We start from the raw sequence: 24,991 nt of genomic DNA on the forward strand, positions 1-24,991 counted from the left end.
CGTGCAAAGCTACAAAAGAGCTATCTGCACTTGCCGTCCTTAATTTAGCAATGTAAGATTAGAGTAAAAACAACTAGTCATAACCACCCACCGACAACTCTTGGGCTACTCTTTTACAAACGAATAGTGGGATTGATCGAAACTTTATAACGAGGATTCGAACCCGCGCCCCTCAGATTACGAGCAGAGCTCCCTAACCACTTGGCCATGCTAGGCCGTATACACACACACACACATATTTCACATCGTTGTAACATACATTAATGATTTTATTGCACCATACTGAATAAACTGATTTTAATTGAATTACATAACAAGGAACGACAGCATCCGCCAGAAAATCTCAAAGCTAGTTAGTAAACCTAAGCGCTCTATCGCTCTGGATGCATTTCAGTTAGTATCTTTGGTTAAACACAAACAGAGTAAAATTGTCCTTAGTGAAATAACACATGGAATTACAAAAGGCAGTTGTAAAAGGCCCGCTAGGCAATAATGTTTCCGTATATACTATGATCCCATGACTGGGTTGACTGCACATTTTATGTTTTTTCATTACTATTTTTAGGTTGAATTATTTTAATGGACAGCATCTGCCAAGACACAATAATCCTTTATTTTCATGTTATTTCAAGCACTATACCTACATTACATTCAACTGAAGAATATGGTTTTATTGGATTATTAACTTTAAGATATACATGAATAAAACTTAATTGTTCTAACTACCTAATTATAATAGGATAAACGTTTAATATTCTTCACTTGGTTCAATATCTCTTTTTGTTTTATGCTTTCCTGTTTATCTGTATAATCCAGAAACTTCAGTGGTTCATTTGCCCCCCAGTGATACAGCGGTATATCTGTGGACTTAGAACGTTAAAAACCGGGTTTCGATACTCGTAGTGGACATAGCATAGATAGCCTATTGTATCGCTTTGTGCTTAATTCAAGACAACAACAACAACAGTGGTTGGTTCAATGAGAAAAACCAATAGTTCTGAAGAGTAATATACCAAAATACTACGAACTCAAACAAAAGCTGAGTTATAGAATCATATGTTAAAAAACGTAGTTAAATATATGGACGAGAGTTTCTATAAGAACTGCGCCCCGCCCCAGGCAGCACCTAGAGATGTCTGTGAACTTATACCGCTATAAACTGGGTTTTGATACCTGTGGTATGCAGAGCACACGTACCTTTTCATAGTTTTGTGCTAAACTGCAACCAACCAAACAAACATTATACATAGAAGTGTTTTCTTATGTTATAATTTTGGGTAGAAAGGAACTGTATAAAATAAGCACAACAGTTACACTCTTTAGCACACAGTAACACACAGTTTAAAAAAAAATATTTTAACTGATGCCCCCATTGGCTCAATTGTAAGCCTGAAGGCTTATAATATTAAAAAATATGTAGCTTTGTGCTTATTAACTAGCATTAAACTGATAAAATGTTCCTGTTGAAATTATGCTCAAAATACGAGTAAAATTAAATTTAAGAAGTATGTATATATTGTAGAACAATACTTTAATGTAGACTTTAGACACACACACACACAAAAGTATAACACAAAAGTTAACACAAAATAGAAGTTAAATGTATCATTTGTAGGTGTGGCAAGTTTATATCACGATTCCACTTTTCTATGACTTTGAGCCTAAGTTGAGACAAATATTTATGATTTTTTGGTATGTTGGTTGAGAGTCAGGAAAAATGTCGTGATAGACAGTCCTTACAGTTACTGCTCCCCCCCTCGTGGCACAGCCGGATGTCTACGTACTTACAACGCTAGAAATCGGGTTTCAATACCCATGGTGGGCGAAACACAGATAGCCCATTGTGTAGCTTTGTGCTAACTTAGAAGCTGAATATAGATGACTCACACTTAACTTCTCGAGATATGAAATGTAAAATTCAATCCACTAGTTTATTTATTATTAAAGCATTGTGTTCGAGAATCCAACGTTAACAGTTTTCCTTTCGAACAAAAGCTTGAGAAAGGTTCCCCCTTTGTCTTTGTTTTTTCCTACCAGCATGAAATTCTCAAGTAGTTTTGTAAATATCTGCTACTTTATCTTCCAGTTTACCTTTAGTTTCAATCCTTTCCTCACGTTCCTTTTTGTTTATCTATTTCACTTCCCTTATTTGTTCTGTCCTCAAGTGATTATAGTTCAGTTTTATGAATCTTTCTACAGTTTATCTTGTATTACTTTACACAGAAAACAAATATTGTTACCAAACCTTCGATCCACTCGTTATCTGAAGAATCCACGAATATGTTACACAAATTATTTGTACGTTCTCCGAACAGGTAATTCTTTGCTTTAAAACTGATTCCTCCAAAAGCTGCAACATTAAAAAATAATTTTCTAGGCACACAAATCGCATTCTGATGTATTACACAGATCAACTGATAACCGAAATGCTCACACGTTTTCCACTTTATACGATAGTCTGTACTTTTTGTGATAGTCGTACCATACCAATCGATCTCTGGGACTGAAACAAGTAATTGTTTGTTTTTAATTTCGCGCAAAGACACACAACAGCTATCTGCGCAAGCCGTCCCTAACTTTGCAGTATAAAACTAGAGGGAAGGCAGCTAGTCATCACCACCTATACCACCAACTCTTACTAACGAATAGTGGTATTGACCGTCACATTATAACGCCCCTACGGATGAAAGGGCCAGCATTTTTTATGTGATAGGGATTCGACCCCGCGACCCTCAGATTACGAATCGAGTGCCTTAACCACCTGGCCATGCCGGGCCTGAAATAAGTGATACATCCGTGATATTCGTACTATTGCATGTTGACGTATCACGTTTCTACGTCCTTTACAACATAAAACAAAAACATTAGAAAACAATAAAATGAAAGAAAAAATTTTAATTTAAAAAATGTGGCAAGTCGTAAATATGGATTTTGTAAAGTGATTACGTCACAAAAATAGATAAATATTGATTTTATCTTTCAACCTCGGTGATATATCTATTTTTATACTCAATTACTATTTCTGTAGTAGCTAACATGTAATATCATGAATAACGTTTGTGGTAACTAAATTTAAACTGGTTCTCCGACTTTAACCCATATTTATAAAGAAATAATACATATATTTTCGCTCCAGTTGAACATTCTGTTAAAGTCCCTATTCTCTAGTAATTGAAACAACGTCCTGACGAGATTTATTTGTTAATACAAGGAAACAAGTTCCTACGTGTACGTTCACTTGTAATCGGAGAATTTCGGGTTCGAATCCCCATCACGCCAAATATGCTCGCCCTTTTCAGTCGTGTGGGTGTAATAATGTTATGGCCCATCTCACTATTCGTTGGTAAAAGAGAAGCCCAAGAGTTGACGGTGGGTGGTGCCTTCCCTCTAGTCTTACACTACTAACTTAGAAACGGCTAGCGCAGATAGCCCTCGTGTAGCTTTGCGCAAAATTCAAATTTAGAAGCATGTCTTTAATTTATATTTTAATTCATGGCCATGCCATTCCTACATTAACTTATGTTTGTCGTAAAATTGTGTATAGAAAAGAAAAGAACACCGATACTAATGGTTTGAAATTTATTTGGAAACAAACCATTTGAAACGAAAATACTACTCATGTGTCATTGCACTTAAAAAAAATCATTTTTAATCCTGATAACTGTAGAAGAAACTACAGCCTTCACTTTATTATCTGCTATATTGTTAGTGTATAACAATCAGTGTAGAAAAAATCGGCACTTTAATAAACGTGTTAATAGATTTCAGCAGCGAAACGTGAAACTACTATTCAGTGACATTTCTTAAGTTTCAAAATTTAAATAATACATTAATGTTTTGTAATTTTAAGAGTTACTCGCTAACTAACACCAATTTTTGACGCACTTATGTATCGTTTGATCGTTACTTAAATTATTACTTTTTAATCCAAATACTGAATCAATTTATTACAAAATTATATTATCGTTGAACAGCACATAGGTAAACATGTTAATAGCGCCATCTCTTGCAAGGTTTTCGAGAGTCGAGACCCTGTTTATTTAACCTTACTGACTCAGTACAGTTTAACTTTTTTTTTTTAAATCAAGGATTCTCTAGAAAATAGTTATTTATTTTACTTAGTAAAACACATTTTTCTCGTTAATGATATCAAATATGTGTTCAAAGTATATCTTCTTTATCTATTTTTTTTAAACAGGTGTCGATTTTTATTGTGTTTATTACAAATAAAAATATAGTAATATAGATGAAGACACATTCATGCAACAGTAGAGAATAATTATACGTAAAATTACGTCTACTTGGAATATATTCTAAAGACGTCACTATTGTGCAAGTCGGCATAAAACATTAAATAGAGAGTCGATCAAGCTAAAAAAAATTGTTTAGGGCGAAACTGAGATGTATCTAATTAAACGATGTAAATAAGCTGATTAGATAATACAACAATTTTGTTGCAGAGTGTCTCCTCGGTTTAGTTTAAGGAAAAGAGTAAACATTTATTCCAGTGAAGGTGGCGCAACTTATGTTCAGGTTTGACGCTCTGATTTTTGAAATAAAATACTACTTCTTGCAATATTCGAATTTAATTTGGAAATAACTCTTACTAACTGACGTATTTTGTGTCAAAATAAAAGAAAGTACAAAAAAAAAGGTGACAGTACAAGCGAAACGACCCGAAAGGTAGTCTAATACACTTGCTCTCTCGGCTTTGTGTCATCTGCAGATATCAAAACACGAAGTAGAACCTGATAAATTTCAGGAATGACAAGTTTTAAACAACTATGAAAGTTTCTTACTTAATATTATCAATTTCTGCTGTCGAAGCTCCAAACTTAGTTTCAGGAAACCGATCTGAAGCTTAATGAAAACCGGTCGGAAGGTCGTATTAAAACAAATAATAAAGTTGGGCAAGAGCCAGTTTGTCCGCTGGATTGCATGTTAATAGCTCCACGTGTTCCTTTCCATTGCGATCTTCGATAATGTGAACCTGGTACGAATAAGGATCCACTGTAAAAAAACAAAAATAACGTATAAATCCGATTTAGTAATCGTTATTCTAAAAAAGCATGTCACATTTAACTGTTACGGATTACAAAAATAAAAGGTTGAAATGAAGCAGTTTTCATAAACCAGATGTTCTTAAGTCAGATAATTAGAAACTCCATAAGAAACTTATGTGTATTCCACAATCGAAGATTGCCGATAACAATATATTCATATACGCCTTTAAAATTCTACAATGTTTTTTTTTTTCTTTTTCTTAACTCGGAAGCAGATATACACCCGATAAAGATACAGGTTTCACACCAGCTTATATTATTCATAGCCAGGTTTCACACCATCTAATATCATTCGTAGCTTAAGATCAATGTTTATTCTCAGTCTTCCTGACGTAACGCAATCAAAAAGAAAAGAAAACAAGTGAATAACTTACCAGATGGTAGATAAATCTTTAATTATATAATATTACCAAACCCAAGGCCCTAATCCCAAATGTGTGCATGCCACTTCACTGACTCCAATAATCGCACGATTTATTTTCAATACGACGAAACGTTTTCTTTTGCAGATTTTATTAGAAGTCGAAGCATTTATGGTTAGAAGTGCCAGACGTTGCGTGATATTAAATTAATATGTCAGTTATTTTCACCAAAAGGATTTAAATTGCATTATCAGATAAAAAACAAATCTCTGTGCAAGATATTTTATTACACTGCCAGCTGGAGTGTCCTTCCCCTGGACGGAAGTTACGTAAATTCATTATTAATAAAAGGTTATCTTAAGATATGAAAAGTTGCTATTTTTATATGTAATATTACGAAAAACGCAAAAACGTCTATAAAAATGCAAAACAAAATGTGAAACATTAAACTTACACATACCTGCACATGAACCCAACAAATCTTCATGTCTGATTTCGTGAATATCCATCAAGAGGAGCAGAAGTAGTGTCAAAAACGTCCAAAAATATCGCAAAATACGAATGATGTACTGTATTATGAGTAATCGATGCAGCCTCTTGGGTTAACTACTGTATGATCAGTAACCGATATAGCGTTACTTCCAATAAATATTATATTTCATAATGCTGATATCCTATTACGTATTTTCAGTGATGAAACACGCCTCATTTCCCAAAGTATTGTAAGTTTGAAATCAAGCCTCCCACCATAGAGCTAGGATTGATAGGGTAGGAATCAGGAGCCAAGCCTGTCTCACTTATGTAAATAACATATTTTTTACTGTTGAAATCGTTAGAAAAGTATCATATCTAAAGTCATTTTCTACCAGTAGACGTCCTACCTAACGTAGAAATGTATTAATTTATGAACATTAGTGTGAAGTTAGAATTACTTAAACTCATAAGGCCAGTATACTAGAATTACTATTCCTTGAATCTAAGCGACTCTTATAATTTTATTCCAGAATATGTCAAGTCCTTCATTCTGCCATAACTAATAAATCTACTTGTAAAATATTTCAGCAAAACTTTGAAGGAAGTTTGGACTGTCATGTGTTTATTTACAGTTTCAAACGTACGATTTCCCCAGCTTCTCGGAAACTATTTTTGCAACATTATTTTCAAAATTTAAAATGCATTTCGTTCCAAATTATTATGTTTGAAGAAAATTTTTAAGACTTTATGGAGATATTTGTATTTTTGCTAAATATTATGTATAAACATTCCACGTGTATTTTTATTTATTTATAAGTAAATGAATATTTCAATTTTTAAGTTATGAAAAGCAAATCTACTAGTGAATTTTCTTTGCTCAATGTGCTTTAATGTTTTAAGAAGAATTTGCTATTGGCTAATTTAAAGACCCACCTGTTATTCGTGGCAAGTAGTCGTTCAATATCATGTCTTTCTTTGTCAACTGGCGACATCCCGTTACTGGTACTGGTTTCTTTCGAACTCCATAATTCTGAACAATTCCATTTTCCACTGAAAGCTTTCTCCATCAAGAAACATAGTCACACGTTTAAACAAAAGTCTAATCACCAAACCACATATATTCCAACAGAAATACCATGACTTATTGAATATACACAACAATAATAATAATATACATATATATACACATACACACTGTTTGTACGTCAATAATTAAGCATCCTTGGTAGGACGTAGGGTCAAATGTCAAGTTCAAAGAAAAAAGTAAAACCACGTTTTCGCATAGTCTAAGGGATATAAAATTATTTAATTAAAAGTAACGAAATTATTATGTATATTTTTGCAGCTTGTTTACCCCACGAGGGGTCTATAGCGTACATTGTAGTTACGTATTTTTTCTTAAGCTATTTACATTTCTTCCTTTGCAACTTTGTTAATCTTACCAAATGCAAGAACGAAACAAGCTTATGGATGTTAAAACAAGTATTATGGCATATAATCAGAGAAAAAATTATGTCAAATGCAAGCATCTTTGTACCGAACAAAAGGTACAAGTGATAAATTAGTTTCGACGTTCTAATGCCGGTACATTACGGTACATTAGGGATTGTTTTATTAAGAAATATTTTGCACCATTACCTGTAAATTTATATGTAAACGGTCGAACACTTAAAAGTCTGCCTTTAGGAATACGTTCTCTGGAACCATTATAGTAATGGTTTCAGTATTTCTACGTGGTCAGTGTAGTTCTGAGTTTCGAATTCATTTTTATGACTCGCTAAAGATTGTTTGTTTTGGAATTTCGCGAAAAGCTACACGAGGGTTATCTGCGTTAGTTACCCATAATTTAGCAGTGTAAGACTAGACCGCCAACTCTTGAGTTACTCTTTTACCAGCAAATAATGGGAATGGGATTGACCATCACATTATAACGCCCCCACGGCTGCAAGGACAAGCAAGTTTTGGTGCGGCATGATTCAACCCGCGGATTTGAAAGCGATACTTATGACTTCGTATGGGGAAAGGGAATAAGGTCCACTTCCAAAATATATGTAGTAAAAAAAATATACAGGGAAAATCATTTTCTCACCTTAGATACAAATACCACTGAATTGCTGGCAACCGAATTTCCATAAGCACCAAACATCTTCCTTTGCTTGACTGGTTGTGGTGTAGGAATGGAAGCATTCGGCATTCCTGTTCATCAAACATTTATCAAGTTCCTGAATAAATTAATATATCATTTTGCAAGCCAGTAGAGTTACTTAGCCATTGCAAGACTACCAGTTAATTAAGAAACATCAGCATACTTTTCAAATATTATAATAATTGCATTGTAAATTAATTAAATTAAACAGCTTTAATTGTTAATTTAATTGAAAGAAACAAGTTATACATTTGTTATATGGTATTTGAGTACAATAACGGAATTTCCTCGTTGAAAATGTACAGAAGTTGCTTCCCTCCCTCCCCTTTTACATGGACAAAATATACTCACCCATCTGTGCCCAGGCTATTTGTCCACCCTTTATAATAATTTCAGGCTTCGCTCCGAAAAAAGCAGGTTTCCAAAGAACCAGATCAGCTAATTTTCCTTTCTAAGAAAAATATTTTACAAAAAAGAAAATTCGATTAGTTTACATTAACCATCCACAACTGTAGCTTTTCATTTTGGTTTAGTTTTGAATTTCACACAAAGCTACACGAGGGCTATCTGCGTCAACCCTACCTAATTTAACAGTTAAAGACTAAAGAGAAGGCAGCTAGTCATCACCAACCACCGCCAACTCTTGAGCTACTCTTCTACCAATGAATAGTAGGATTGACTGTTTCATTAAAATGGTCCCAAGACTGAAAGTACAAGCATGTTTGTTGGAATGGGGATTCGAACCTGAAACTCTCAGATTGCAAGTCAAGCGTCTCTAATCACTCGGTTGTATATGCTTTATAAAACTAGAGAAAATAATAACCTTAAGAGTTAACTTATAAGCACTATGTAAGTTACTTGTTAAACTAGCTGATGATATAATATTGCCGTATCCTTGACGACCATTGAGATTGGACGAAAGGGCTCACTCATACTAGATATCCCAAATAGTGTGGGCGATAGATTAGTATGTTTTTTTTTTTTTCATAAGTCCTTATGACCAGAATATTATCGTGTATTCGACGAGGCAGCCACAATATATACTTTTCCTGTATGATTCAAATACACCATGAATACACTTATTTGTGTATTTCAGATCAACAGCATATAGTGTATTTCAGAATGACTAAAAACATCACCATCACAGCGTGTATTGGTACTGTACCTTAGATTAACAGCATCCATTGTATCCTACAATAACTAAGGTCACAGTACCGGAGTGCTTAATATATTTGAAATTGGCAACATTCACTGTATTCTAAAATAACAGTATACATTACACACGCTAAATTAATAGCGCGCACTATTTTAGAATGACTAATTCACAAACATGTCACTTTCAGATTGTGCACTGTGTATTCAGTATAAAGCACATGTACTGTTTAAAATCACTTTAAGATAATGACCACATACAATACTCCTTTCGTTAACACTTGTGTAAAATAGCTAAATAAGCACTAGTAGTACGTTTCTTGAGATGTGGACTTAGCTAAAGGTTAAGGGTTAACTAAAGGGTTAGCAAGGTTAACATAAAGCATACAGCGAGTCTGCGTTTTCTTCCAATACCAACTTAAACTAAACAAAAAAAAAACGCTAAACTAAACAATTCGTAAATGATGGACACAATTCAAGCATTTCAAAAAGTAACCTTGGCACTTACATGTAAGGATGTTCTGATCCTAAACTCACCTGGACCGAACCAATCAGTTCACTCATACCATGGGCGATAGCAGGATTAATAGTGTATTTCGCGATGTACCTCTTGACTCTAAAATTGTCGTTACTTCCTTTTTCTTCCGGTAGGCGGCCTCGCTGACATTTCATTTTGTCTGCTGTCTGCCAGGTCCTGGTGATGATTTCTCCAATTCTTCCCATGGCCTGAAATTTTAAGATTGGTCATTTAGAATTGAATGTTCTTCTTGGATTTTTGGTCCTTTTATATTTTAAATATATTTCAGTCTCTTATTTCATCCAGGAAAACCTAGTAATTCTCTCTTTTAGTCTCTAAAACTGATCTGGTTTCATTCATTTTTCATACACACATTTTAACTAAATTCTGAAGAGAAATATCACATTATATGTTTTAATGAAACTTACTTAAAACATTTTTGATCAAAAGATATTTTTAATTGCATATGTTATTAAACATTCCATTGCTTGTACTACATATTCATATGGATAGAAATACTGACTGATACGAACGGCTACACTATACCGTCTGCTATAAGCGTACAACTTCTCGCTAAGTTTGCATTTGAACAGGCAACATTTAAATTAGAAGAGAGTTTGAGTTTAAATGCTTTCAAAATTACCCATGGTAGCCGCTTTAAGGCATTTTATAAATTATATTTATATTCCATTTTGAACGATCCACAAAACAACAAGAAAATAAACCTTCTTCTGTGATTATACGTATTGATTTCATTGAACCTCACTTTCTGTAAATGTGTTCCCCAAACTGACTATTTAGTAATTAAATTAAATTATCATAATTCATTTCAGGTGCAATACGTTATTTATGTTAGCATTAAAAAAGTAATAGTTTATTGAATTATTTCACATTGTAAAGGTAGGTAACACAATTACGTGAAAAACAACACGAGAAATAACACAAATTTTAGTTTGGTTTGTTTGTTTTAAATTTCGCGCAAAGCTACTCGAGGGTTATCTGTGCTAGCCGTCCCTAATTTAGCAGTGTAAGACTAGAGGGAAGGCAGCTAGTCATCACCACCCACCGCCAACTCTTGGGCTACTCTTTCACCAACGAATAGTGGGATTGATCGTCACGGTGTAACGCCCCCACGGCTGAAAGGACAAGCTTGTTTGGCGCGACGGGGATTCGAATCCGTGACCCTTAGATTACGAGTCGAACGCCTCAACTCACCTGGCCATGCCAGGCCTTTACTTAATGACATGTGCTGTTGTACCATATGATAAACATCAAGTGCTATAGTTTTATCTTTTGTTCGATTTTATTATCGACTTCTAATGAATTATTTAACATTCAGTTCCAACTGCCCTTTAAAGTTTCACTTAGGTCTTGTTGGGAAAATACTTTATTCAAAGAGAATTTCTCCTCTCAGTAGAATGTCACCGAAATAAGTAGATAAAATGATGAACGTGTATTTACTACAAAGTAAAAAAAAAATCGCTTTCCACCCTAGGTAGTCTAACCCTAACTCTACATTTACCTGCTTGAAAGTCAACATACATAAGTAAACTACACATTTAACTGAAAGTCTACCTACGTAGACTAACTATACATTTAACCGCGAGACTACCTATGTAGACTAACTATACATTTAACCGCGAGGCTATCTACGTAGACTAACTATACATTTAACCGCGAGGCTATCTGCGTAGACTAACTATACATTTAACTGAGAGTCTACCTACGTAGGCTAACTATACATTTAACCGAGAGTCTACCTACGTAGGCTAACTATACATTTAACCGAGAGTCTACCTATGTAGACTAACTATACATTTAACCAAGAGTCTACCTATGTAGACTAACTATACATTTAACCAAGAGTCTACCTATGTAGACTAACAACACACTAACAATCAACAAATAAAATTTACCAACATACTTACTTGAGAGTCAGAACTGATCATGCTAATGGCGCCAATATCGTGCAAGATATCCTCAGCAGCAATAGTTTCCGCTCGAATACGAGATTCCGCAAAAGCAACGTCTTCTTTTAAATTTCTAATATTAAAAGTTTAAAGTACTTTAGTAAACATAAATAGAATCTTGGTAAAGAAGAAACAATATTCCAGCCACTGCTCCCAAATTATTAAGTAACTTACAAAAATAAAACTCAAACAATTGCATAACTTTTTGTACCTGAAGTTCACTTAAATATATTCATGTAACAAAATACAAACAATAAAGATTATCTGGTTAGATACGTCTCATTAAAAAAATGAAATCTTTAATTTATTACCTTTAGTCGACTGACGAAAAACAGCAGCTATTAATTTTCGTAATAATACGTCATTGTAAGTTATTCTAATAAAAGTATGATTCTCTATATAAATGCTATTCCATGTTTAAATGCTACAAAGAATGTCTTCAAAGAATGATTATTTAGTGTTATCTTGATATAACTGAATTCAAACATTTTGAATTAAGAAAAAAAAGCTAAGATTTAAACTGTGTTTAATAAGCCCTAATTTGTTATTAGCCCACTCCCACAACTATAGGATTGTATGGAAGATGATAAAGTTATTAAGAGTTGTTTTGTCCAGCTTTAGAAGAAACTGTGTAGTTTAACACAGCTACGTTTAAAACTGCAGGAGTCTATTATTCATACAGCGAATAAAAACAAGATTCTGCAGTGATGTTTTCGCCTGTCGTAAAGATATAGAGAACCAGCCGGGGTACAGGTCCCCGAGATAGAAGTAGCTTTGTGATTAATGAAAGATCACCTTAGAACGTGAAAAGTTACTTCCCTTATATGATTATGAATAACGCAAAAATGCTCATAAAAATTGCGAAATCGCATATTTTCATGTATCTACTCATTGAACTAGTGAACCTTTTTACCAAATTTTGGCGAAGATCAAGAGAAGTGAAGTAGTGACAACAAAACGCCTATAAAAACTGCCAAGCATAAAACGTGAAACCACAATATTCCATGTATCCGAAGCACGGGCCTAGTGAACCTCCATACCAATTTTGGTCAATATCCATCCACAACGTGAAAAGTAGTTACATGTACATACAACACAGTACTAAACAATTATAATCTGTATAATTATACAGATTTTCCTTGCAAGTCACTTCTTATTGGTTTAAGTACATATTCATACAATTAGTCACAGTATTTTTCTAGTGTACACATTTATTAATATGTAAATATATACGTCCAACTTAACGGAGAGTACAGTTGCTTGCAGTGTGTTTCTTATAAATGTTTAATACGTGAGTTTCTGTGCACAACTAGGCTTAACAGTTCTTTACACCCTGATAAACAAGCCTGTCAAGTAAAGAACTAATACAGGATTTCATAAAACACAGAAACTGTGCCACAGTTAATCATATGTTAGTTTAACATTTGCTAAAGAACCTTACGTGTTAATGGGGTTTTGGTTTTCTTTACCCGTTTGGAAATTTATCTGAAGCAAGTTCAGTTCGTAGCTCCGTTTTTAAAAAAAATAGATCCTGCACGTTTTACTCTTAACGAGTTGAACTAAACACGTCAGTATTAATGTCAACTAAAACAGCGTTTGGATAAAATGGCACCGAATTATTATTATTAGTATGAAATTCTTCTGACTGTTCATTAAATGACCAAAACACAATGTTACTAAGGAAATAGATATTAAAACGAACGGGAAAAAAATATATTAATATTTTATTACGTCAGATGGATTTAAAACAGTTTTTCCTCCATCTGATTTTGTTGTTTGTTTTCTTTACACATTAAAGAATGTTCTTAGAAGCCCGTATTATAACACATGTGAAAAGGTAATTGATAGGTCAGTTCTTGTTATTTGGTAAGAGGCCTACGTCGAACCAAGTAATACATACATACACACACACACATTTTTATACATATAAATAAAAGGTAACTAGTTATATAATGCAACAGTTGTATTTTCAGAAATGATTCTTCATTTGATTCATCAAAAGTCGAAAGACCTTGGTTAGAGAATAAAATCTACTAGATGTGAAGCTCGTGCTGGAGAAAGACATGCTTTGTCTAAACAAATCTTCTCATGCTGAGAAATTAATTCACAATACTATTCATGGTACTGATTACTAGTCCACTATCTTGCAGCTCTAAATCTCAACTGAAGAAACAAATACGGAACAGTACTTTCTTTTTCCACTGTGTCCGCATGAAATTCCGAATCTTAATGTTTCTGATAACACTATAATATACTGCCCGCTGTCATCCACACATGTTAGGGACAAACATACGCTGCCCGCTCCATCTGTGTTGTTAAATAAATGAGAATAGTTAAAGTCGAATTAAATGCCTTCGACACTACCCAATTACTTCAGTAATTTGTTCTCTTTCAGCAAGTTAATTGGTTATTTTGCTTACAGAATCAATACTTTGATTATTAACTGTACAATTTTATTATACATTTGATTTGTTATTATCAGTTATTGTTATCACCATGAACATCACAATTGATTTTATTGGACTATTTTTTCGTCTTCCAGTTACTCGATTCTAAAAGATAATTAAAAATTGTTAATTTAAAAAGGGGGAACACGGATCACTAGAAAAGTACATACACAAACTGAATCAAAATACAAATATTATAGTTTCGTGTTTACAACTAGGTGCTCAAAGTATATTGAAACTAGGCTGGGAATAGTGTCTACATTATTTTGTCAACATACAAGTCCCTATTTTGACATCACTAAAATTATAAGTACTGTAAACATGCCTAGGATTTGTAACTTGAGAAATAAAAAATGTATACAATATTTTCAGTCTATTTTGTTTACTTTTTAGTTGTAGGCTTGAGATTTAATTGTTATATTTTGACTCAACTTATTTCTGCTCTTTTTGACGATCCCTATCTCCTTTTTTAAATAAACAATTTTTAATTACCTCATTTAATAAGATTTCATGTCCATTTATAAAGAATAAATTGCAAGCTACGTCTGTACATACGCAGTCAGTGGAATGTTACGTGTTTTTAATATTTTAATTGTTGCATAGACTTTATTCTACCCAACTGTTATTTCTGAGTCAGGTGAGTTCGTATAAACTCGTGTTTAACAAGCGTCGAATACAAAGTAAGTTACTCACAACAACGTCATATGCATTATGTAGTTATAGCCAGCAAGTAAACTATAGTAATGAAAAATAATCAACTCTTTTAAATAAGTCATGGCCATTCTCAGCATTTCATATGGTGTGTCTGGTTTGGGTTTGTTTTAAATTTCGCACAAAGCTACACGAGGTCTATCTACGCTAGCCGTCCCTAATTTAGCAGTGTAAAACTAGAGGGAAGGCAGCTAATCATCATTACCTATCGCCAACTCTTGGGCTACTCTTTTACCGACGAATAGTGGGATTGACCGCACATTATAACGCCCCCAAGGCTGAAAGGGCAAGCATGTTTGGTGTGACTGGGATTCGAACTCGCGACCCATGGATTACGAGTCGAGTGCCTTAACCACCTGGCCATAGTATATCTGTCTAGATTTTGGTGTAAAATACCCATTCGATTTTGCTGTAGGCTTGTGAAACAAAAATATTAATAATAAGATACTCACAATTTAAACAAAGTATGAAAAGCAGTATAATACATCACCACTCACAAGAGTAGAGAAATTTACTATAGTAATCGTCTACTGTCAGAAAACACACTGAAATAGTCACATAAAATTTACCACGTGGAAACAAAGTGCAACATCGAACTAGAGAAATGAAGAATCCTCAACATGTCAGTTTCCAATTAATGTGTTACAAGTCACACAAATTACACCAAATTTTTTCAATGGCGAAAAGTGAAAGATTTAAAATAAATTCTTCAAGACGAAAAAACGAAGGCGCTTTAATTAATGTTCAAACTAGTCTGTGACATACTCAAAACTGAATTAATTATTATTGTCCAGGCTTCATTAAAACATTCGTACCCGTTTTCACTGTTGCGGCTTTTAAATCTGTAATAAGGCTAGAGCCACTGTTTAAAACATACACATGGTTCAGTAAAACTTATTGTTTCTGACTATTTTGTTTGTTTATTTGAAGTTAAGTACAAGGAAACACAATGGGTTATCAGTGCTTTGGCCACCACGGTATCGAAACCCCGATTCCAGCGTTGTAAGTCCGCAGATATGTCGCTGTGACATCAGATGGCCGTTTCTGACTAATATGTTGGCTTTTACATTTTTGGGATGTTTGAATGGCTTCAAAGAATTTGTATCGATAGCGAAAAAGAACTTGGAAGACTTTAGATGTAAATTTCGACTTTCAATAATCAACTTATAAACAGCTCTACAGCCTTCACAGGTCGTTGTTTAGTAGATGCTCACAGATTTTAACGCAATATGCCTAGTTATTTCAGCTATAGGCTTCAAAGCTTCAATGGTTGCGAAGAGAAACTTGGCCAGCAACAATAAGAAAACTGATAAAATCTCTTTCAAAAAATCAACCCAAAAATAGTCCGATGACCTGCGCAGGAGTTTTTTTGTTGTCTTATTTTTTCTAGTACGTTTGGCCTGGTTTGAATAAAATATTCAAAGCCATTTTTTCGGTAGGCTTACAAAACAACAACGATATGAAAAAGAAATGTATGAATTTTGAATTTTGTTTAAATATCGGAAAAATCAATGTGTTTCATTATTATTGCTATCAATATTTTAGCAGCCTTAGCCACTGAGATAGAAAATATTTAGTGTTGTTTCGAGAACAAGTCTGCTTTTTGCTCGTATGTTCTAATATATTTTTGTTTGTTTGTTTTTAATTTCGCGCAAAGCTACTCGAGGGTTATCTGCGTTAGCTGTCTCTAATTTAGCAGTGTAAGACTAGAGGGAAGGTAGCTAGTCATTACCACTCACCGCAATCTCTTGTGCTGCTCTTTTACCAACGAACAGCGAAATTGACCGTAACATTATAACGCCCCCACGGCTGAAAGGGCAAGCATGTTTGATGTGACGGAGATTCGAACCTGCATCTCTTATATTACGACTCAAGCCCCCCTCTAACCATCTGGCCGTGCCGACCTCTGCTCTGTTAGAACTTATGTGAAATTCATGGACGAATCCTATTATGAAACTACCGTGGTTCATGATAACCAAGCTTCAGAGACAAAGAGTTTGTTCTCTAGTGTTGAGGGTAGGGTTATCTAAATCACATGACAATGGCTTCTGATGTCTGTAATTCACTTTCATTGCTAGTTTGTAAAATAATTTTGAGCTGCTCTATGGATGGCTAAGTATCACTGTGCTTCTCTGGAATGTAACCTCCAGCTCATGTAAAGACCTCAATAAATAACGTCATTTTATAGATACACAGTAACACGTGTTATAGTAGTTTATGTTAGATGTAAACTTACACAGTCTGTGTCGTTTAATAGACTTTCATTGATTACAAAGCATTCTAGGGAAGATTGCATAAATCATGCATGCACTAATGACAAGTTTTTTTTTAAGAAACGAAACTTCGAAATAATGCACGAAATAAACATTTGTAAATTACAATCTATATATACTTTACATAACGATTATTTTGCATTATTAGCGAAGTGCATTTAACTTCGTGAAATATTAAGGCCAAAAATCCGTTATTAACGGTAGCACCCAACTGATAAGTAAACTTATTTTAATCTTAAAAAATAAGAACTCTATATTAGATTATCTATATTCATTATTGAATGAATTCTTATTTATGATCTGTTTTCATTAGAAGTTAATATTAATAAGCACAGAGCCTAAAGATTTCATACATAAATAATTCTTGAATTGGTTCTTAAAATAGTTTGCAAATAGAGCCAAAATTATACTGCGCTTGCGTTTTAGGCTACTAGCTTCCACGCGTGTTAAAATATTTATCATCTTAGGATAAATTTGGCTATATTTTTACAGATCATCACACCAGGTTCCAGAACACAAGCAAAATTTTTAAAAGCTATATTTGTAGCCTTCTCTCTCCCTTATGTATGTTATTACGTGCAATCAGCTTCGTCATGATATACAAACATGAGAAGTAATTTGAATCAACACTGAACAATTAAAGATTTACCATCTGTATAAAGTAGAACAACGGTTCTTCCCTCCCCCTTATTTATGTGCTACACTCTGCTAATCTTTAAACCCAGCAATATCACACATACTTATCCAGATGGTGACACACCATCAGCATATCCATATGTTCGTCTATAGTGTTTCTTGTGAAAGGTCTTGTTGGGTTGGTAGAAGATGGCAAGACATTGGATTCTCCACATACCCTTAAGATGTCGGGTGCATGACCTCCTCCTGCCCCCTCGCTGTGATACGTATGAATAGTTCGACCCTTGAAAGCTTCGATCGTTTGCTCAACACAAGACGATTCATTTAGCGTGTCCGTATGAATCATAATCTATAACAAACCAAGAAAAAGGCCCGTATGAACTTCACTCTGTAACAAACCAAGAAATGAACATTTTCCCAAGACCTTTTCCTTTTTTTTATAATTTTATAAACTATATTTTCTCTTATAAAGATTTTGAGCTGTAGAGTTACTTTACTAACGCAAGTGCCAAAAGCGAGTTTAAGAGTAACAAACAAATAGCACACGCACATTTTAGTGGACAGTTAATGATGATTTCGTTGAACAGATGTGTTAGCCATAAAAAAAATTAAATAACATATTAACTGATTTATTACAAAGAGTATTTCGCATTAACAACAATTGAGAATTTTTTCAGCATATTCGTATTAAGTATTTATTAATATCTGCACTAGGGACAATCTACAACAACTGTAATGGGTTAATCTGACATTAACAAAAACTCAGAATAAATGTAGAAACACACTACAGATCTGTGTTTGACATTATTCAGTGTTAGGTAAGGAGACTGACGTCGTCCAAAAAAATAAAGAAGATTGCTGTTGAAAGTATACGAGTATATATAACAGTCTCGTTCAATACAAAATATTCATACACTCAGATCACAAATATATTTAGGATTTAAAGTACCTAATGGTATCGAAAAACAAATGGATATTTATCAACTTTAGGCACCAAGTCCAGCCATAAAGAGACCTGAGACAACTCATTCCAAGTCATAGTGAGTAAATGAAGTTTTTTGAATGGTCCATGAACACAAAATTCAAAGGCAAAAGTCATCATGTGCTCCAGGTAACAATGCAATAAAGAAGGGTAACATCTGGAAAAGCGTCAAAAATCACGTGTACAAAGGTTCCTTCTATACGTGTCCAAAACTTCCAACTTCAAACAGATGAAGAATGAGTAAGATATCTGTGGTGTACTTTATAAAACCACACCCATCGAATCACCGAACATCGCTCCTACGAATTTCTGAGTAGTAGGACTGTATTATAGACCGTCGTCCTCGTAAGGTTGCTTATGGAAATATATCAGGTAAGAAGGGTATGTTTTAGACAAAACGACCTCACACAGCCTTTTGAAATGGAATCTATTCTGAGAGGCAACAAGAATGATGTACAGTTGTCAAGTTGGGCACGTGGATCATAACAATGTAATGACGCTTCAAACATTTTAACATAACATACACAACTCCTGTAAAGTTGCATACAACTAAGTTTCAAGTGGCTTAACACTAGAATTGATCTTACCTACAGATATAATTAAGCAACTAATAGTTTTGTAATTGTACTTACAGTTCAACTAACCGTAACTCCATTATGATTAGAAGTAAACATTACATCTATCTAGGATATCGTATTTATGGCTATAACTAAATACTAAGTGAGACTGTAGGTAACAAAAAAAATAAACACAAAGTAACTCCACACTTGAAATTAAATCATAATAATTTATATTAAATCTACATAGTAAGCAAGTCTGCATTTTATCTGAACTAAATGCGTGGCATAATACTTTTTTTTATTTAATAGCGCTGAGCAAAAAACATTCACAACGCCTTGCAGACCACTATGAAATATTAAAAAACCCTCCCTTCATCATCGTTTTTTCATTTTTTATTTTCGTTATCATTTCCTCTCTCTCTTGAGAAATTTGTGAGAATACAAATAATTCGTATTCTAACTATCTCAATTAACTCGTCACTATGATTCACCACCCTTGATTAGCCTTTATTCTACAACAGACTACACCTAATTTGAGCTTAAAGTAGGTCCAACAAATATTAATCCCCGTTTATCATTATGAGAAACTTACACGTTACTGTATTTTGTAATGACTATCAAGACGTCTCAGAAACTAGTAAGTTTATTTTCCTTCCTCCTAACTTTTTTTTAAGTAAAGAAGAATACATTGTATAGAATACAGCGTTACTATGCTATAGATTTAGTTTGAATAAATTGTATAAAATACAGCGTTACTATATTATAGATTTAGTTTGAATAAATTTTATAGAATACAGCGTTACTATGTTATAGATTTAGTTTGAATAAATTTTATATAATACAGCGTTACTATGTTATAGATTTAGTTTGAAAAAATTTTATAGAATACAGCGTTACTATGTTATAGATTTAGTTTGAATTACAATTTGAGTTACTGCAAGATTAACTGTTCGTACAAGTATAGAACCGTTACTTGATCAATTATAAATCTAATCATTCTAATGTTAAAGGTAGCTAGCGTTTAGGTTTAGTACATGCTCAATATATAAAGTTTGAGACAAATATTTATGTATTGATGAGATACTCCCGATGTCCAAATATGTGGAACCTCTTTGTGCTTAACATTAAGATGGATAAGGTTCACAAACCATAAAATGTTTGTGTATCAAAACAGATCCGATTTGTTATCAATTCCTTACAATACTTTAAGAATACCATTATGTTCAACAAATTTATTTCAGTATTTCTTTTCAAGCTAATCATCCATTGAGTATATCATAAAACAGTAGAACTATTGAAACTGCCACATTCTGGAACTGTAACTAGAAAATCTTGTACAAAGGGATCTCAGAACAAGTTTTCAAATAATAAAAAAGAAATTTACAAAATATTTTACTGTTCTATTTTCATTATTCCAGATAAGATTTGTCAATCAAGAACTCCATATTTGAGCTGGATTAGTAGTGATAAGTTACATACAAATGAGGTTAACAAAAGAATATTATATCAATTTTTGTAACACAAATATTTTTAGAATTAATAAAAAATATTCAAATTGAAAGAAAAGGAAATTTTTATAGTAATATATAAGACTTTACAAATGAGCAAGTCTATCTTTCAGTTGCCTCCCACAAATTACTAATCATAAAGGCTTTTGTTTAATACTAGAATTCCTCTGTTGGGTTGAACGATTAGAAACAAAATCTCTGAAATGTTACTTACACACGAGGTAGAATACTTTAAAAGTTATGCTTTAAATACCTAAAACAAGTGGAATTATAAGCCAGCAAGTCTAAAATTTGTGACAGAAATAATGTTAACTGGCAATGTTTTGTTTTTCACACTTCTTTTAATTTATCCATTTTGGATTCAAAATCTCTCATCTTTCAGAAAAACTGATGAGTTCTGGTATTAATAAAAGACCCCTTAAGTGATGAATTGCAGGAGATAAAAATAAACAGACCTCTAACGCTGTTTTTACATCTCTCTCATATTGCATCTAAAATGCATAAATTAAGAATAACATGGAAAAAAATTAATATAATCCCACTAACTACAGGTTCAGTGAACTTGCTAAGTTATCACTTCTGTAATAAAAATTACAAAGTTACAGTACTGAACTACAGAAAATTATTGAACAAAACACAAAATGGAAAAGCTGTCAAAATAGCGCATTGTTAGTGAGAGGCTTTAAGCTGATCAAAATGTTACTTATGATTTTAGCAAATTCTTACATATGATTTTATCAAATGTGTGACTATACCTGAACATCACACTCCTCTGCAACACGGAGGCAGTGGTCAACTGCTGAAGGTGTTGAACCCCAGTCTTCATGGAGTTTTAATCTGAAAAAAAAAATCCTCTTTAGTTATATTTTGAAAATTTGTTAAGCATAACAGAGAAGAGAAATAAATAGTTTTAAAGCACACTTATCTCTTGGTGTTTACACGAAGAAATATAAAACAGTACCATGGTTAACACAACTTTTATTTTCACACTTTGTTAGAAACATCTTAAGAGAGTTGTCACTCTCATATACTTTACTCTTTCTCTCTATACAAATAATGTAACTTAGATTCTCCTTTCAGTAACGTAATATACATTTACCACCAAAAAAAAAAAAAGAGAGAAGTAACTTCAAATGAAATTTCATTGAAACATCAAAATATTTCCTACAAGTTAAATCTTTCTCTTTGCTTCAAACACAAAGTCATTTCAACTTGTTTGTGCAAAAAAACGAATTTATATTGCAAGAAAATTTAATTTTAGGAAACTGGTATTTCTGTATATACATAATAAAAATCACACACAAGCAATAACAAAGACCTTACTTTATTAATTTGTTCAATTTTAAAGGAAACATTTGTAATTTCAGACACATAATGAATGACCTCTCTGAAAAATTATAATCGTAGTAAAAACAAAAAACAAAAAGACCGATTACTATACCTCTTTAATAAAAGTTTTTGTTGTTTTTTTTAATTAGGAAAAGTTTATCCTTGGTATTTATCCATCACATATCAGTTTTACTGTTTATAACTTGTAATGAATCTAGGATAAGAATATCTGAAGCCTAAACATTTTGTTTCCTTGTCTGCATGCTGTTTCTAAAACAAATACTAAGCTGGTAAAAACTTTTATAAGGCACTCCTGTAAGGAACTTTATATACTAGTGTATTCTAATCTGTAGAATATGATTTAATTACCGGAATTTTAACAGTCACTCTTATTTTCTTAATAAATGAAAAGCACCCTAAAGAGCATTTAGAAATTTCAAAAAAACAGGTCGTTAAAACAACTCACCCAATAGCTCCAGCTTCTATCTGCTCTACAAGTTCAACAGAAATTCCTTCAGAACGAGATGTGTTACCTTTTCCTATAAAACAAAATAATAGTGGCATTAAAATGGATATGAGCCATAATATTTACATCTGATTTTGGACAATGAGTTTGGGTCAGGTAGAAATTCTGAAAGTATTTTATTAAAATAATTGAAAGTAAATTTAACTTTATAATATTCTTTAATCTTTTATTATTATTCTCAGTTCTTAGTATTCGCTTTAAGAAAAATTTATATAATTTCACACAAGAACCTCGTGAAGCAATTGTATTCTGTTGTTAAAAATATGAAAAATTGAAAAAGAAACATAGAAACAGAAAAGAAATGAATAAAGAAAATCCAATATTATCACATCCTGATAGTGTTAAAGTAAGCATAATTTACAAGTATTGATATCTTCAGTAATTTAAAGTAAACCCTGTGAAGTGAACTTGATGTTTGTTTGTTGGTTTTTAATAATTTTTGTGCAAAGCAACATGTTTACTATCTGCACTACTTTTCCCTAATTTAGCAGTATAAGACTAAAGGGAAGGCAGCTAGTGATCATCACCCACCATCAACTCTTGGGCTACTCTTTTACCAATGAATTGCGAGATTGACCATCACATTATAATGCTTCCATGGCTGAAAGGGCAAACATATTTGGTGCAATGGGTATTCAAACCCGTGACCCTCAGATTACGAGTCAAGCATCCTAACCCTTCAGCAATGTTATAATTTAAAGTATGTAAAATGGGCATTTTCATTAACACCTCATGTAGGGTATAATAAATGAAATAATTACAAGCATTTCAGATTGTTATTAAAACATCAAGTAAGAAAGCACACATTATCTGGAATGCCAACCATAGGTTGAGATTATGGATGGATTAAGATATTTCTCCCAAAACAATTTAAAAACATCATATACTTTACACACAGAGAGAACTTGAACTACTTGCAACTGTTAAACTGCTAGTTGTTACATAGTATAAATTCACCCTTAGGAAATATTACAAAAAAAAAAGTTAAAATTATGACCCTCAAAATAACTTCTATTCTTATTGGATAAAAGAAGCCATAATGTTCAAATGTGTAATTATACTCAAATTTTGTTTACTAACAGGATAAAAGTGGATGAGAGGTAATAATATTAAAACATATCAGAAGTAAGACTATAAAATTAAATATTGACAAATATTCAAAAGCAATATGGATAATATTTTACCTGTAAATCCAAAGTTCAAAGGAAAGTCATCTGTACTCTGAATCATCAACCTGTAAAATACATAACAAATACAGTTTGATACATGATACCTAACAACCAATGAAATACATAAACAAAATTTGATGTATCACACCAAAGTAAAACAACTAATTTTTATAATTTTTTTCAATCCACATGTTCTGCATATTTATTCGTTTGTTTGTATTTAAGCACAAAGCTACACAATGGACTATCTTAGATGTGTACCCTGCAAGCATTGACATCCAGTTTCCAGCATTACAAGTCTGCAGGACTACTTACTATCTATGTTTCACTTGGGGAGTATTCTGCATAGTTTTTAAGTTGAAATAAACTTTAATGTACTTGTGAAAAGTGCAAGAACAGTGCAAGTTTAATAGCAACCATGTATTTCAAAGTCATAACTTAAACATAAGCTTCATCTCAAAATTATAACAAAGCTTCTTCATAAGCAACATTTGCAATTCACTTTCTTTATACCAACAAATATTTTCCAGTGATTTCACCCTTGAACAACCTGCATCTCATTGACTATGAGCAAAGCATGACTGTTTGATAAACAGTCCAGCAACTTTAATTCTTTGACCCTGAAACAAAAACATTTTTAAACATTTAACATTGTGTAAAGAATCTACCTGCAAAGATTGTTTGAGATTGAATCAATAGACTGAGTAATTAACCAACATGATTTATAAAATAGAAATTGGGTTAAGTTTGACCCTGTTAAGATGACATTCCCCATAGTCCATAGTGTTTACAGACAAATTTTGGTTGAGACTAGTCCAATATACTAGGAGGAATTACATTACAGACAGACACATATTTCACCTTTATATATGTATATATAAATGAGAGAGAGATCAATGTTATATACGTAATAAGTTTTTACTTATGCCACTATATGTCAAAATTCAAAGTATTATTTCTAAAAGATACTATTACAAACTTATAAACAAAGAACAATAATCCTTGATGATGAGAAATCCACTTGAAATAAGAATGTATCTCAGAACGGCTGGTTTGGGTATTAAGACTTTTACTGATAAGGAGAGAACAACGTTTCGACCTTCCTAGGTCATCTTCAGGTGAGATACATCTTTCTGAGATAAAAAGAACAATAACTGCACAACGAG

The 24,991-nt window shown here is 32.9% G+C and overlaps 1 protein-coding gene across 4 annotated transcripts in view; it reads right to left on the bottom strand.

The window, feature by feature from the left end:
- Positions 1–3,565: 3,565 nt before the first annotated feature.
- The window catches only part of LOC143238572 (urease subunit alpha-like), a 62,282-nt gene continuing 40,856 nt past the window's right edge, over positions 3,566–24,991 (bottom strand). For all 4 annotated transcript variants that reach the window (XM_076478924.1, XM_076478923.1, XM_076478927.1 and 1 more), the window contains exons 14-23: positions 23,841–23,890; positions 22,597–22,669; positions 21,557–21,638; positions 17,856–18,100; positions 11,643–11,757; positions 9,735–9,923; positions 8,397–8,496; positions 7,989–8,095; positions 6,833–6,956; positions 3,566–5,010 (exon numbers count right to left, since the gene is read on the bottom strand). In XM_076478924.1, coding sequence (XP_076335039.1) covers positions 4,889–5,010; positions 6,833–6,956; positions 7,989–8,095; positions 8,397–8,496; positions 9,735–9,923; positions 11,643–11,757; positions 17,856–18,100; positions 21,557–21,638; positions 22,597–22,669; positions 23,841–23,890 — 1,207 coding nt within the window. In that variant the 3' untranslated portion in view covers positions 3,566–4,888. The remainder of the gene's footprint in view (positions 5,011–6,832; positions 6,957–7,988; positions 8,096–8,396; positions 8,497–9,734; positions 9,924–11,642; positions 11,758–17,855; positions 18,101–21,556; positions 21,639–22,596; positions 22,670–23,840; positions 23,891–24,991) is intronic.

The sequence above is a fragment of the Tachypleus tridentatus genome, chromosome 13 (genome assembly GCF_004210375.1).
Source record: "Tachypleus tridentatus isolate NWPU-2018 chromosome 13, ASM421037v1, whole genome shotgun sequence".
NCBI classification, from domain to species: domain Eukaryota; kingdom Metazoa; phylum Arthropoda; class Merostomata; order Xiphosura; family Limulidae; genus Tachypleus; species Tachypleus tridentatus.